This window comes from Macaca mulatta, chromosome 1, assembly GCF_049350105.2.
Source record: "Macaca mulatta isolate MMU2019108-1 chromosome 1, T2T-MMU8v2.0, whole genome shotgun sequence".
Classification (NCBI taxonomy): Eukaryota; Metazoa; Chordata; class Mammalia; order Primates; family Cercopithecidae; genus Macaca; species Macaca mulatta.
The window spans coordinates 37,071,298-37,086,970 of record NC_133406.1 but is presented as its reverse complement, the minus strand read 5'-3'; the positions used below and the strand labels follow the sequence as shown (position 1 = coordinate 37,086,970).

At 37.1% G+C, this 15,673-nt stretch overlaps 1 protein-coding gene across 11 annotated transcripts in view; it reads right to left on the bottom strand.

Moving 5' to 3' along the window:
* The window catches only part of TDRD5 (tudor domain containing 5), a 94,121-nt gene that overhangs the window by 9,637 nt on the left and 68,811 nt on the right, over window positions 1-15,673 (bottom strand). For all 11 annotated transcript variants that reach the window (XM_015122686.3, XM_028850921.2, XM_015122658.3 and 8 more), the window contains 2 exons: window positions 15,043-15,183; window positions 9,121-9,325 (listed from right to left, as the gene is read on the bottom strand). In XM_015122686.3, coding sequence (XP_014978172.3) covers window positions 9,121-9,325; window positions 15,043-15,183 — 346 coding nt within the window. The remainder of the gene's footprint in view (window positions 1-9,120; window positions 9,326-15,042; window positions 15,184-15,673) is intronic.

The window sequence follows — 15,673 nt, the reverse complement described above, 5'->3', positions numbered from 1 at the left end:
TAAGGAAATTGAAGTTATATCAAGTACTCTCTCAGACCACAACAGAATAAAATTGGATATCAACTCCAAGAGGAACACTCAAAGGCATGCAAATAGAAGATGGAAATTAAATAACCTGCTCCTGAATGATCACTGGGTCAACAATGAAATCAAGATGGGAATTTAAAAATTCTTTGAACTGAATGATACAACCTATCAAAACCTCTGGAATACTGCAAAAGTTGGTGCTAAGAGGAAAGTTCATAGTATTAAATGCCTATATCAAAAGGTCTAGAAGAGCATAAATAAACAATCTAAGGGTATACCTCATGGAATTGGAGAAACAAGAAAAATCAAAACACGAACTCAGCAGAAGAAAGCAAATAACCAGGATCAGAGCAGAACTAAATGAAATTGAAACAAAAAAAGTACAAAAGACAAGTGAAAAACAAAGGTGGTTCTTTGAAAAGATAAAAATTGAAAGACCATTAGTGAGATTAAGAAGATAGAGGATCCAAATAAACTCAATTAGAAATGAAACAGGAGATGTTACAACTGATAACACAGAAACACAAAAGATTATTCAAGGCTACTTTTAACATCTTTACACACGTAAACTAGAAAACCTAGAAGAGATGGATAAACTTCTGGAAATACACAACCATCCGAGATTAAGCCAGGATGATACAGAATCTCTGATCAGACCAATAACAAGCAGTGAGATTGAAATGGTAATAAAAAAATTGTCAACAAAAAAAGTCCAGGACCAGATGGATTCACAGCTGAATTCTATCACACATTTAAAGAAGAAATGGTACCAATCCTATTGACACTATTCCAAAAGATAAAGAGGGAATCCTCCCTCAATCATTCTATGAAGCCAGTATCACCCTAATACCAAAACCAGGAAAGGACATAACAAAAAAAAACTACAGACCAATATCCCTGATGAACACAGATGCAAAAATCCTCAACAAAATACTAGTGAACTGAATCCAGTAACATATTGAAAAGATAATCCACCATGGGCAGAGGGGTTTCATACCAGGGATGCAGGGATGGTTTAACATACGTAAGTCAATAAATGTGATACACTGTGGGGAAAAGAAAGAGAGATCACCCTGTTACTGTGTCTATATAGAAAGAAGTAGACATAAGAGACTCCATTTTGTTCTGTATTTGAGATGCTGTTAATCTGTGACCCTGCCCCCAACCTTGTCCTTGCAAGAGACATGTGCTGCGGTGACTCAAGGTTTAATGGATTTTGGGCTGTGCAGGATGTGTCTTTGTTAAACAAGTGCCTGAAGGCAGCTTGCTGGTTAAAAGTCATCACCATTCTCTTAATTTCAACTACCCAGGGACACGTACACGGCCAAAGGTCGCAGGGACCTCTGCCTAGGAAAGCTAGGTATTGTCCAAGGTTTCTCCCCATGTGATAGGCTAAAACAATGCTGCTAAAAGGTTTATGGAGATGTTTGCATATGCATCTCAAGCCACAGCATTTTCCTTTAAACTTATTCATGTCACAGAGATTTTTGTTCATATGTCTTACTGCCGATTTCCTCCCTACAATGATCCTATTGTCCTGCCACTCCCTTATCTTTAAGATGGTAAAGATAATTATCAATACTAAGGGAACTCAGAGACCGGTGCCGGCATGGGTCCCCTGGGCCCACTTTTTCTTTCTCTATACTTTGTCTCTGTGTCTCATTTCTTTTCTCAAGTCTCTCGTTCCACCTAACGAGAAACACCCACAGGTGTGGAGGGGCAGGCCACCCCTTCAATACACCACATAAGCAAAATTAAAAACAAAAATCACTTGATCATCTCAATAATGCAGAAAAAGCATTTGACAAAATCCAGCATCTCTTTATGATTAAACCCTCAGCAAAATCGGCATAAAGGGACATATTTTAAGGTAATAAAATCCATCTATGAGAAACTCACAGCCAACATTACACTGAATGGGGAAAAGTTGAAAGCACTTCCCCTGAGAATTGGAACAAGACAAGGATACCCACTTTCACCACTTCTATTCAACGTGGTACTGGAAGTCCTAGCCAGAGCAATCAGACAAGAGAAAGAAAGAAAGGGCACCCAAATCGGTAAAGAGGAAGTCAAACTGTCACTGTTTGCTGATATGATCGTATACCTAGAATACCCTAAAGACTCATCCAAAAAGCTCCTAGAACTGGTAAATGAATTCAGCAAAGTTTTGGGGTACAAAATTAATGCACACAAATCAGTAGCTCTGCTATTGGTCACATCAACAGTGACCAAGCTGAGAATCAAATCAAGAACTTGTGAAAGGAAAATATCTTGGGCCCCCAAAATCACTAAGGAAAACTCAAGCTGGAAACTGCTTAGAGCAAACCTGCCTCCCATTCTACACAAAGTCACTCCTCTGCCCACTGAGAGAGATGCATATCTGATTTGCCTCCTTTGGAAAGGCTGATCGAAACTCAAAAGAATGTAACCCTTTGTGAATCACCTATCTGTGACCTGGAAGCTCCCTCCCTGCTTGCCTTTGCTTCAAATTGTTCCACCTTCCAGACCAAACCAATGTACTTCTTACATATATTGATTGATGTCTCATGTCTCCCTAAATGTATAAAACCAAGCTGTGCCCTAACCACCTTGGGCACATGTCATCAGGACTTCTTGAGACTCTGTCACAGACACATCCTCAATCTTGGCAAAATAAACTTTCTAAATTAACTGAGACCTATCTCAGATTTTCTGAGTTCACAAACTCAACCCCTTTCACAATAGCTGCAATAAAAATAGAATACTTAGGAATACAGCTAACCAAGACGTGAAGGACTTCTACATGGAGAAAAACAAAATACTGCTGAAAGAAATCATAGATGACACAAACAAATGGAAACATATCTCATGCTCGTGGATGGATAGAATCAATATTGTGAAAATGACCATACTGTCAAAAGCCATCCACAAGTTCAGCGCAATTCCCGTCAAAATACTACCATCATTCATCACAGAACTAGAAAAAACAATCTTAAAATTCATATGGGGGGCCAAAAAAGAGTCCCTGTAGCCAAAACAAGAAGAACAAATCTGAGGCATCACATTACCTGACTTCAAACTCTTTTTTTGGGCCATAGTTACCTAAACAGCACAGTACTGGCATAAAGATAGGCACACAGACCAATGGAACAGAATAGAAAACCCAAAAACAAAGCCAAATACTTACAGCCAACTGATTTTTGACAAAGCAAACCAAAACATAAAGTGGGGAAAGGACACCCTATTCAACATATGGTGCTGGGATAATTGGCAAGCCACATGTAGAAGAATGAAATTAGAGCCTCATCTCTCACCCTATAAACCAACTCAAGATGGATCAAAGACTTAAATCTAAGACTTGAAACCTTAAAGATTCTAGAGTATAACAATGGAAAAGCCCTTCTAGACATTGGCTTAGGCAAATAATCCATGACCAAGAACCCAGAAACAAATGCAACAAAAACAAAGATAAATAGATGGGGCTTAATTAAACTAAAAAGCTTCTGTACAGCAAAAGAAATAATCAGCAGTGTTAACAAGACAACCTACAGAATGGGAGAAAATCTTCACAATCTATACATCCAACAAAAGACTAATATCCAAAATCTACAAAGAACTCAGCAAGAAAAAAAGAAACAATCCCATTAAAAGTGGGCTAAGGACTTGAATAGACAATTCCCAAAGGAAGATATACAAATGGTTGACAAGCATATGGAAAAATGCTCAACATCACTAATTATCAGGGAAATGCAAATTAAAACCACAATGTGATACCACCTCACTCCTACGAGAATAACCATAATCAAAAAATTAAAAAAAAAATAGATGTTGGCATGCATGTGGTGGAAAGGGAATGCTTTTATGAATTGGTGAGAATGTAAACTATTACAACCACTATGGAAAACAGTGTGGAGATTCCTTAAAGAACTAAGATCTACCATTTGATCCAGCAGTCCCACTAGTAGGTATCTACCTAAAGGAAAATAAGTCATTATACGAAAAAGATACTTGCATACACGTTTATAGCAGCACAATTTTTAATGGTAAAAACATGGAACTAACTCAAATGCCCATCAATCAACGAGTGGATAAAGAAAATATGATATATATGTGTGTGTATATATATGTGTGTGTTATACACACACACACGCCACACCATAGAATACTTCTCAGCGATAAAAAGGCATGAAATAATGGCATATACAACAACCTGGATGGAATTTGAGACTATTATTCTAAGTGAAGTAATTCAGGAATGGAAAACCAAACATCATATGTTCTTAGTCATAGGTAGGAGCTAAGCTATGAGGACGCAAAGGCATAAAAATGATACAATGGATTTTGGGGACTCAAGGGAAAGGGTGGAGGTGTCAAGGAATGAAAAAACTACACATTGGGTACACTGTATAGCACTCACGTGATGAGAGCACCAAAATCTCAGAAATCACTAAAGAACTTATTCAAGTAACCAAACACCACCTGTTCCCCAAAAACATACTGAAGTAAAACAATTTAAAAAAAATTTTAAATCATATAATTTATCCTAGGTTTTTACAAAATATTTTATGAAAATTATACATAAGAAGTACACTATAACTGAACAACTTACATTCTAATTAAAATTTTGTTGCAAAACAAAAAATGTAGTATGTGGATAGACTTAATATTGTTAAGATGAGAATTCTCCTCAAATTGACCTACAAACTTAAATTAAAAAATCAGATCAAAATCTTAGCAGGCTTTGTGTAGACATTGACAAGCTAATTCTAAAATTTATGTGAAAATCAAAGGACCTATAATAGCACAACAACCCGGGAAAAAGAAAGTTGGAGGACTAATATTATATGATTTCAACACTTATTATAAAGCCATGGTAATTAAGACAGCAGTATAAAGACAGACATATAGACCAAGAGTACAAAATGGAAATTTTAGAAACAGATCCTCACAAATACAGTCTACTGACTTTTGGCAAAGGTATCAAGGCAATTTACTGGAGATAGTCTTTTCAACAAATGGTGCTGGAACAACTGGACATTCAGATGCAAACAAACATTGATCCTCACATCATACCCTATACAAATATTAACTTGAATTGGATCTTAGACTTAAAACTATAAACATTTTATAAGAAAATGTAGAAGAAAATCTTAGTTATTTGAGTTAAAGATTTCTAAACAAGATACACAAAGCTCAAATTGTAAAGAGAAAAAAAAAAATCACTAAACTGGACTTGAAAACTTTTGCTCTTCCAAAGACACTAAAAGGCAAGCCACAGACTGGAGGAATATTTATACCTGACAAAGAATGTGTGTACAGAATAAAGAACTTCTACAAGTAGGTAAGAAGATAACCCAATTTAAAAAGTGAATAAGTACTTGAACAGGCACTTAGCTAAAGAAGATACACGAATGGCAAATAAGGACACAAAAGATGGTGAACATCGTGGTAAACAGGAAAATGCAAATTAAAACTACAATAATATACCACTACATACCCAAGAGACTGGCAACATTTAAAAAGATCGACAATAAAAAAAAAAGCAGGGGTTGCAATCCTAGTCTCTGATAAAACAGACTTTAAACCAACAAAGATCAAAAGAGACAACAAGGCCATCACATAATGGTAAAGGGATCAATTCAGCAAGAAGAGCTAACTATCCTAAATATATATGCCCCCAATACCAGAGCACCATGATTCATAAAGTAAGTCCTTAGAGATCTACAAAGAGACTTAGACTCCCACACAATAATAATGGGAGACTTTAACACCCCAATGTCAACATTAGACAGATCAATGAGACAGAAAGTTAACAAGGATATCCAGGAATTGAACTCAGCTCTGCACCAAGCAGACCTAATAGACATCTACAGAACTGTCCATCCCAAATCAACAAAATATACATTCTTCTCAGCACCACATCACACTTATTCTAAAATTGACCACATAATTGGAAGTAAAGCACTCCTCAGCAAATGTAAAAGAACAGAAATTATAACAAACTATCTCTCAGACTACAGTGCAATCAAACTAGAACTCAAGATTAAGAAACTCACTCAAAACCACTCAGCTACATGGAAACTGAACAACCTGCTCCTGAATGACTACTGGGTACATAACGAAATGAAGGCAGAAATAAAGATGTTCTTTGAAACCAATGAGAACAAAGACACAACATACCAGAATCTCTGGGACACATTTAAAGCAATGTGTAGAGGGAAATTTATAGCACTAAATGGCCACAAGAGAAAGCAGGAAAGATCTAAAATTGACACCCTAACATCACAATTAAAAGAACTAGAGAAGCAAGAGCAAACACATTCAAAAGCTAGCAGAAGTCAAGAAATAACTAAGATCAGAGCAGAACTGAAGGAGATACACAAAAAATCCTTCAAAAAATCAATGAATCCAGGAGCTGATTTTTTGAAAAGATCAACAAAATTGATAGACCGCTAGCAAGACTAATAAAGAAGAAAAGAGAGAAGAATCAAATAGATGCAATCAAATAGACAAACAAATGGAAGAACATTCCATGCTCATGGATAGGAAGAATCAATATTGTGAAAATGGCCATACTGCCCAAGGTAATTTATAGATTCAATGCCGTCCCCATCAAGCTGCCAATGACTTTCTTCACAGAATTGGAAAAAACTACTTTAAAGTTCATATGGAACCAAAAAAGAGCCCGCAGTGCCAAGACAATTCTAAGCAAAAAGAACAAAGCTGGAGGTATCATGCTACCTGACTATACTATTTATACTACAAGGCTACAGTAACCAAAACAGCCTAGTACTGGTACCAAAACAGAGGTATAGAGCAATGGAACAACAGAATAGAGCCCTCAGAAATAATACCACACATCCACAACCACTGGGTCTTTGACAAACCTGACAAAAACAAGAAATGGGGAAAGGTTTCCCTAATTAATAAATGGTGCTGGGAAAACTGACTTGCCTTATGTAGAAAGCTGAAACTGGATCCCTTCCTTATACCTTATACAAAAATTAATTCAAGATGGATTAACGACTTAAATGTTAGACCTAAAACCATAAAAACCCTAGAAGAAAACCTAGGCAATACCATTCAGGCCATTGGCATAGGCAAGGACTTCATGACTAAGACATTTATGCAGCCAACAGACACATGAAAAAATGCTCATCATCACTGGTCATCAGAGAAACGCAAATCAAAACCACAATGAGATACCATCTCACGCCAGTTAGAATGGCGATCATTAAAAAGTCAGGAAACAACAGGTGCTGGAGAGGATGTGGAGAAATATGAACACTTTTACACTGTTGGTGGGACTGTAAACTAGTTCAACCATTGTGGAAGACAGTGTGGCGATTCCTCAAGGCTCTAGAACTATAAATACCATTTGACCCAGCCATCCCATTACTGGGCATATACCCAAAGGATTATAAACCATGCTGTTATAAAGACACATGCACATGTATGTTTATTGCGGCACTATTCACAACAGCAAAGACTTGGAACCAACCCAAATGTCCATCAATGATAGACTGGATTAAGAAAATGTGGCATATATGCACCATGGAATACTGTGCAGCCATAAAAAGGGATGAGTTCATATCCTTTGTAGGGACATGGATGAAGCTGGAAACCATCATTCTCAGCAAACTACTGCAAGGACAGAAAACCAAACACTGCATCTTCACTCACAGGTGCGAATTGAACAATGAGAACACTTGGACACAGGGCAGGGAACATCACATACCGGGGCCTGTCATGGGGTGGGGAGAAGGGGGAGGGATAGCATTAGAAGATATACCTAATGTAAATGATGAGTTAACGGGTGCAGCACACCAACATGGCACATGTATACATATGTAACAATCCTGCACCTTGTACACATGTACCCTAGAACTCAAAAGTATAATAAAAAAACCAAATATGTGAAAATTAAAAAAAAAAAAGATCAACAATAACATCTGTTGACAAGGATGTGGAGTACTTGAAACTTTTATTCCTTGCTGGTGGGATTGCAAATTGGTGCAATCACTTTAGAAAACGTGTGGCAGCTTCTTAAAAAGTTAAACATGCAGTTACTGTATGACCTAGCAAATCCACTCCTATGTGTGTGTATATATATAAAAATTTTTTTTTTTTTTTTGAGACGGAGTTTCACTCTGTCACCCAGGCTGGAGTGTAGTCATGCAATCTCGGCTCACTGCAACCTCTGCCGCCCAGGTTCAAGCAATTCTCCTGCCTCAGCCTCTGCCAAGTAGCTGGGATTACAGGCTCCTGACATCATGTCCAGCTAATTTTTGTATTTTTAGTAGAGATGGGGTTTCACCATCTTGGCCAGGATGGTCTTGAACTCCTGACCTCGTGATCCACCTGCCTCAGCCTCCCAAAGTGCTGGGATTACAGGTGTGAGCCACCGTGCCCGACCTTTTATGTATATATTTAATAGAAATAAAAACATACTTCTAGACAAAGAGCTGTGTGCAAATGTTCATGGCAGCTTTATTCATAATGGTCAAATTCTGGAAACAATATAGGTGTCCATTAACTGGTAAACAGGTAAATTGTGGTATATCCATGTAACTGAATACTATTCAGCAAATAAATAGGAACAGCTTTCTGATACTGGCACAACATAAATGAAACTCTAAAATATTACGGTAAGTGAAAGAAGCCAGCCAGACATAAAAACTAGGTATTATTCCATTTATATGAAATTCTAGAAAAGGGAAAGTGACATGCCAGAAGCCAGTAAGCAGGCAACGGGACTGACTGCAAAGGGGCACAAGGAAACTTTTCAGGCTGATGGAAATGTTATCATGATTATGGCTGTGATGACAAGACTATCCATTTATCAAAACTCAAAGAACTATACACTTTACAGCCAGAAAATTTTACTCTATACAAATGGGACCCCCCACCTCAAAAAAATGTGCTGAAAAAAAGAAGAGTGGCAAAGTTAAAGGAACAATTGAGCCCAAACATAAAACAAGGACTTAACACAAAAGCTAGGGTCAGTAATGTTTCAAGACATATTTTGCAAGGGATAAATGAAGGTTTTTTTAGCAACATGGCAAACCATCATGTTTGTCAACTGTGAGCATGCACAAGTACACAGAAACATACCAGAACCAGAGGGCTTTTCTGCAGAATCATCCACTGCAGGAGTTGAACGGGGTACTACTGCTGTGGAAAGCTGAATTTGCTTTGGCTGAGTCTGACTATTGTTGGGTTCGGACTGGCTCTGGTCCTCTGACTGGGTGAGAGAGGTATAGAATTCTTCCAATTTGGGCAGTGTGGAAGAATCTGAAGAACCATTTATGTCTAGTTGCTGCAGAATGGGAAAAATGGGGCAAAAGCATGAAAAATGTTAGTATAAGAATTAAGCCCTATTTCCTTACTTATAAGCAAAATACAAATATTTCCATATTATAATTAATAAATAAAACTACCCACTTTCAAGAACCTAGATACTCTCTAGAAAAAGCGAGTCCGTCTCTATCTTAATGAACATAAATTCAATTCAAGAAACATTTATGGAACACATCCCATAAGCAAACAGGGCACTGAGTGCTACCATACACAGGCTGGGAAAGGTGGGCAGTGCACGAGAGAAGTGACGTTCACTGAGCACCCCGTGTCGGGCGCAGTGCTAGCTTATCTGCATGTGTTTCTTCATTTGAACATCAGAACAGGTGTCCTAGGTAGGTGCTACTACATCTTTCACTTAGCATAATGCTTTTACAGAGTGGTTAAGTTATCCAACGTCCATCAGTAAATGGCAGGGTGTAGATCTGAACTGAGGCCAGTCTATGTTCTCTGTGCTCTACCATGCCACCTCCCCGTCAGACAGGATCCCCGTCCCTAAGGGGCACTCAGTCCTCAGTCAGGGAAACTGTGTGTGTGCAGCTAGCCATGAAAGGAGGCAATAGCTGCATGCTCCTCAGAAGGGACAAAAAGGCCAGGGTTTGAGAGAAAAAGATGAACTTCCAAACTGAGACTGAACTTGAGCTTAAGTGAAGGGAGTGCCAAATTTTAACCATTATGAAACAGACCCCATTTCCTACCATATAGTCATTGCTGAAGTAAGTATACTCTATGGTCATTTAATAGCATTCATCTTTGGTGATGTCAACTGGCATTAACATGAGTAAAAAGGACCCCATCGGACCAAGCTGTAACAAACTGAACTAAGTGGTTTATCATCTGGGATCTGCCTAGAGCAAACTGAAACAATAAATGTACAAACAGATGTAGGCTTGTTTTTCTGGCTCATATGCATCACACATTTAATATCAGCAAATGTTCCTTCTGTGGCAAAAATCTATAGCAGCTCACTTTCAAAGACAGTTGGCATGAATGTGGCTTATGTAATTATATAATATACAAATGCCTGTGTGTATAACCTTTTTTGGTTGCAAAAAAGAAATTCTGAAACTCCAGATAGCTATACTGGGCAATACAATATGTTATTTCAGGAAACCAAAGATCTGGACTCAAATTTTTGCATAGTTTATGCAATTCATATGTGTACTTGAGCTACCTTTTATCTTCATTTAAAATGAGGCTGAGAATCAGTGAATTCTTTCAATAAACTACAATAATAATTAAGTAAATCAATATTTATTAATATAAATTTTTTAGGCTGGGGAGATTACTAGTTCAAATCAGTCTTTGCAGGTGGGCAAACTCAGGGCACAAAAGGTAACTTGTTTAAACTTACTAGTCAGGGGTAAAGACCAGGCCCTAGATTATAGCATTCACAGAACAGTGCTTTTTACATTATGCCCTACTGCCTATGTTTTGCTGTGTAATAGATAATATATAGAAACATTTTTAAAAAGCTGTATCTTCTTTCTTGACAAATATGATTTAAGAAAGATGCACTGTTGACACATATTTAAATGCATCCTGATAGCTTTCACTTTGAATTTCACTCTAAATTTGTATGACATTTGAAAGCAAGTATGTGTAGTAAATTTAGGCAATTAGTTGACAATAAGTCTTTCCCTTCTAAGAGTAATCTAGAGCCTTACTACTCAAAAGTGGTGTTCACTCAGCAACATCAGCATTAGTTGGAAGCCTGCTAGACATGAAGAGCTTTGATCCCTACCCCAGATATGCTGGATAAGAATCTGCATTTTAACAAGATTCCCAGGTGACCTGTATGCACATTATAGTTTGAGAAGCACTGCTCTACCATATTTATTCTTCTGTAGTTATAAATGACTGATTCCCTCACAGTTGTTTGGAAATATACCATAATGGAACTACATATTAGTCTCAACAAACATGTTCATGATTTATGAAACATGTTTCATAACATGAACAAATGCCCCAAATCACTTCACATCCACTAGAATGGCTATAATAAAAAAGACAGATGACTATAATCATTGGCAAGAACAGCAAGTGTTGACATGGACAAACTGGAGTACTCTTAAATTGCTGGTAGGAATGTAAAATGGCACCGCTGCTCTGGAAAATATCCTGGTAGTTCCTCAAAATGTTAAACATAGGGTTACAATATGTTTATCTAGTTACATACCAAAATAAATGATAACATGGCAAGGAGTAAGAAAATGGCATAGGGCAGAACTCTGGCAGACATCACAGGGAGCAAGCCTAGACAGTACGTTGGGAGGTGGGGAAAAAAGATCACGGCATCACAAAAGCCAAAGGAAGATTATGTTTCAAGGAGGAATGCAAGGTTACTTTCAAATATTGCTGAGCAATCAGGTACTGTAAGGTTAAAACATGCCCACCTAATTTAGCAACATGGGAACAGATGGTGACTTGAAGGATAATCACTGTAGTATTGTTGACAGTCACACGAAATCTTAAAAACAAGATATTCATCAGAACTATTTAAATCAGCATGGCATATCCATACTCTGCCGGAGTTTAAAGCAATGAGGTAGGTTTGTAAGTACTCATATGGAAAGGTGCTGAATGGTATGTGTATTATGTTCTCATGTATGTGTTTAGTTTCTCGGAAAGATACACAAGAAACTGCTTATGACGGAGTTGGATTAGAAGAGGCAAGGATATCTTATTTCCATAACTTTCAGAACAACTTGAATTTTAAAATCCTGCATATGTAGTACTTTTATAATTTTCAAAGGCAAAACATGTTTGTCTACATAGGGGATGAAAAACAAGTGTGGTAACTAGAGAGGACTGTGGGTTTAAAAAAATTTATAATGCTTAAATTTTGTTTAGATGGAAGGTACATTAATATGTTTAAACGCTTATGAGAACACTCCAGTAGAAAGAGGTCGAAGATACAGACAGCAGGAGAGGACTATATCCTAAGCATACTTCCAGTCCCAAGCCTTTTGAATAAGGCATATTCAACCTGCATAGTAAGTACAGGTTGCTTTAGAATAGGAATAGAAAAAGGGGTAGAAAAAGAAAACTTTTTTTTTTGAGACGGAGTCTCGCTCTGTCGCGGACCCCAGGCTGGAGCGCAGTGGCCGGATCTCAGCTCACTGCAAGCTCCGCCTCCCGGGTTTATGCCATTCTCCTGCCTCAGCCTCCCGAGTATCTGGGACTACAGGCGCCCGCCACCTCACCGGGCTAGTTTTTTGTATTTTTTTAGTAGAGACGGGGTTTCACTGTGTTAGCCAGGATGGTCTCGATCTCTTGAACTCGTGATCCGCCCGTCTCGGCCTCCCAAAGTACTGGAATTACAGGCTTGAGCCACCGTGCCCGGCCAAGAAAACTTCCTTAAGAAATACACCTTAAGAAGTTCATTATGATACAGTAAAGATTTTAACATTGTAAATTCTCTTCATAGGGTATAAAGTAATAGTATAAAACTATATGACAGAAAAAGTTTGAAGATTCAGATTTCCTGATTTCAAAACTTATTAAACAGCTAGAGTAATCAAGACAATGTGACACTGGTATAGGAACAGACACATAGAGAATAGGATTGAAAGTCCAGAAATAAACCCAATCATTTATGTCAGCTGATTTTCAATAAGCATGCCAAGACAATTCATGGGGAAAGAATCATCCTTTCAACAACTAGTCCTGATACAGCTGAATGTCCACATGCAAAAGAATAAAGTTGGACCCTATCTCACACCATAACAAATTAACTCAAAATGGATCAAAACCTAAATGTAAGAGTTAAAATTATAAAATGCTTAGGTGAAAACACAGGTGTAAATCTTTGTAACTTTGGGTCAGACAATGGCTTATTAGGGGATACCAAGAGCTCAAACAACCAAATAAAAAAATCTATTGGATTTTACTTAAAAAAGAAAAAATGAAAAAAACAACAAAAAAAAACCCCTTTTTTGCTGCAACGGACACCATTAAGTGAAAAAGAAAAACAGAAGAGTAGAAAATTTGAAAATAATGTATCTGATAAGGGACTTGTAATATGGTATCTTCTTATATCCAAATAACAAAAGACAACCTACTTTTAAAATGGGCAAAGGATCTGAATATCTTGTCAGAGAAGATAAATTGCCAATAAGCACATGAAAAGACACCCAACATCATTAGCCATCAGGGATATGGAAGTAAAAACCATAATGAGACACCCTTCATATCCACTAGCATGGCCATAATCAAAACAACAGGCAATAAGTGTTGGGGAAGATACGGAGAACTGGAACCCTCATACACGGCTGGGGGGAACATAAAATGTTGCAGCCACTTTGAAAAACAGTAGGCCAGTTCCATAAAATGTTAAAAGCAGAAATACCGTATGATCCAGAAACTCCACTCCTAGTTATATACCTAAGAAAAACTAAAACGTGTTCACACAAAACTTTGTACTTGAACATTCCTAGCAGCATAATAGCCAAAATGTGAAAGCAGCCCAAATTCCCACCAATTGATGAATGGATAAACAAGATGTGGTATATCACAGAAGGGAATATTATTCAGCCATAGAAGAGAATGAAGTACTGGTTCATGCTACAACAAGGATGAATTTTGAAGACATTATTAATGCTAGGTGAAAGACAATCACAGAAAAGCACATACTGTGTGCCTTTTAACAGACAAATCTGTAGAGACAGAAAGCAGATCAGTAAGTAGCTGCCTAAGGCTGTGAGAGGAAGGGGAAGGAGTATGACTGCTAATGGTCATGGGTGGGTTTTTTTGAGAGGGTGATGAAAATATGCTAAAATAGACTGTAGTGATAGCTGCACAGCTGTGTATCCTAAAAACATTGAATTGTGCACTTTAGCAAATTATAATGTATATCAATTATATTTCAATAAAGCTGTATTTTTAAAAAAACCTGAAAAACAAAATATAAAAGCCTACTTTATCCTAAAACTAAATTCATGCATTAAGCAAGCTACATTTCTGGAAGAGACCATTCTATGAAATACAGAATGACTTTATTATTGTCATACAATGTAACCATAGTCTGAAGGAAATGTGTCACTTAGAAGGTTCTTCCTCCCTAGATTTGCTTTTCAACAAGTCTTCTAGACTTAAGCTCTTTATTTTCAATGTAACACAAAAAGTAAAGAGGTCTGGCAGCCAAATTTCATGATTCACACAAATTGTCCTGCTGTTTTCAGGATGCTCGTAATATATTCAGGAAACCTGAAACAAATATTCTATGCCAGGATTACTGCTTTCTGCCAAAGCAATGTGAAAGAAGAAACTAGTCTATATTATGCAACAGACACAGAGCTTAAAATTATGACTAAGTTACAGGAAAATCCCAGTTTTCTCTATCTCTAAGAGAGGTTTAATCATTTTAAAATTTCTAGGCTCAGGATTCTCTTCTGAAGCAATAAGGAATTATGTTTTCATTTTTAAATCAACCTATATTTTATGTATATGTATTCTACAACTGCTGAGAGAGGTCATTAACCACAAGTATTCTGGGGTGCAAATCCACTCATAACTCTAGTACAAAGCCCAAAAAGTCAAATTTATCAACAGTAATAGCTACAGCAACCTGTTAAGAGATAGGCAATATCAAACTATGTAAATTGAGAATTTTGCTTTCTAAAAATGAAAGGACTTCCTTATGCAAACCTGTCCCAATAACCTGCATTAGACATTTACCTTTTGAGTCCTGTTTGTACCAGTATTTTTTTGCTGAGCACTCAGTACTTCTGGTTTATGAACTACTTTCGTTCCATTTACAAGGCCTGAAGGCTGCCAAGAATCATCCCATGTATCTTTGGGGATAGAAAAACACCAGTCCTATAATGAAAAAATGGCAACGTAAACTGAGATAAAGTGCCCATGATCCAAAAAGAGGATAACTTGGGCAAGATAAATGCATGAAAGCAACACATATTAAACAAAAAGGTATTTATTAACTTTCTGTATCAGTGTGACTTTCCTCCTTGCTCTATTGGTCCATACCCAGTATCTTGAACTCTGAACACATGGATCTCAAAAATAAATACAACTCTTTTTGTAGTGTTTTCTTTAATATCTTTTTCATGGCTAGATGATTTTCTTCATGATCATCTAGTATTTAAATAGCACAAACAGGAAGGAGCAACATAATTTCAGATACTTACTATTATAGCCAGTGGGAAATAAATTATATATATACATAGTTAGACCTAATATTAGCAAATATGCTGACTCCAGAAATCCAGAGGTTATATTACAAGGCTAAAGCAACAAAAGTAAAATTAGAGAAAATGGTTTCTTTAATTTATTTAAAGATCCTAAGGGCCTT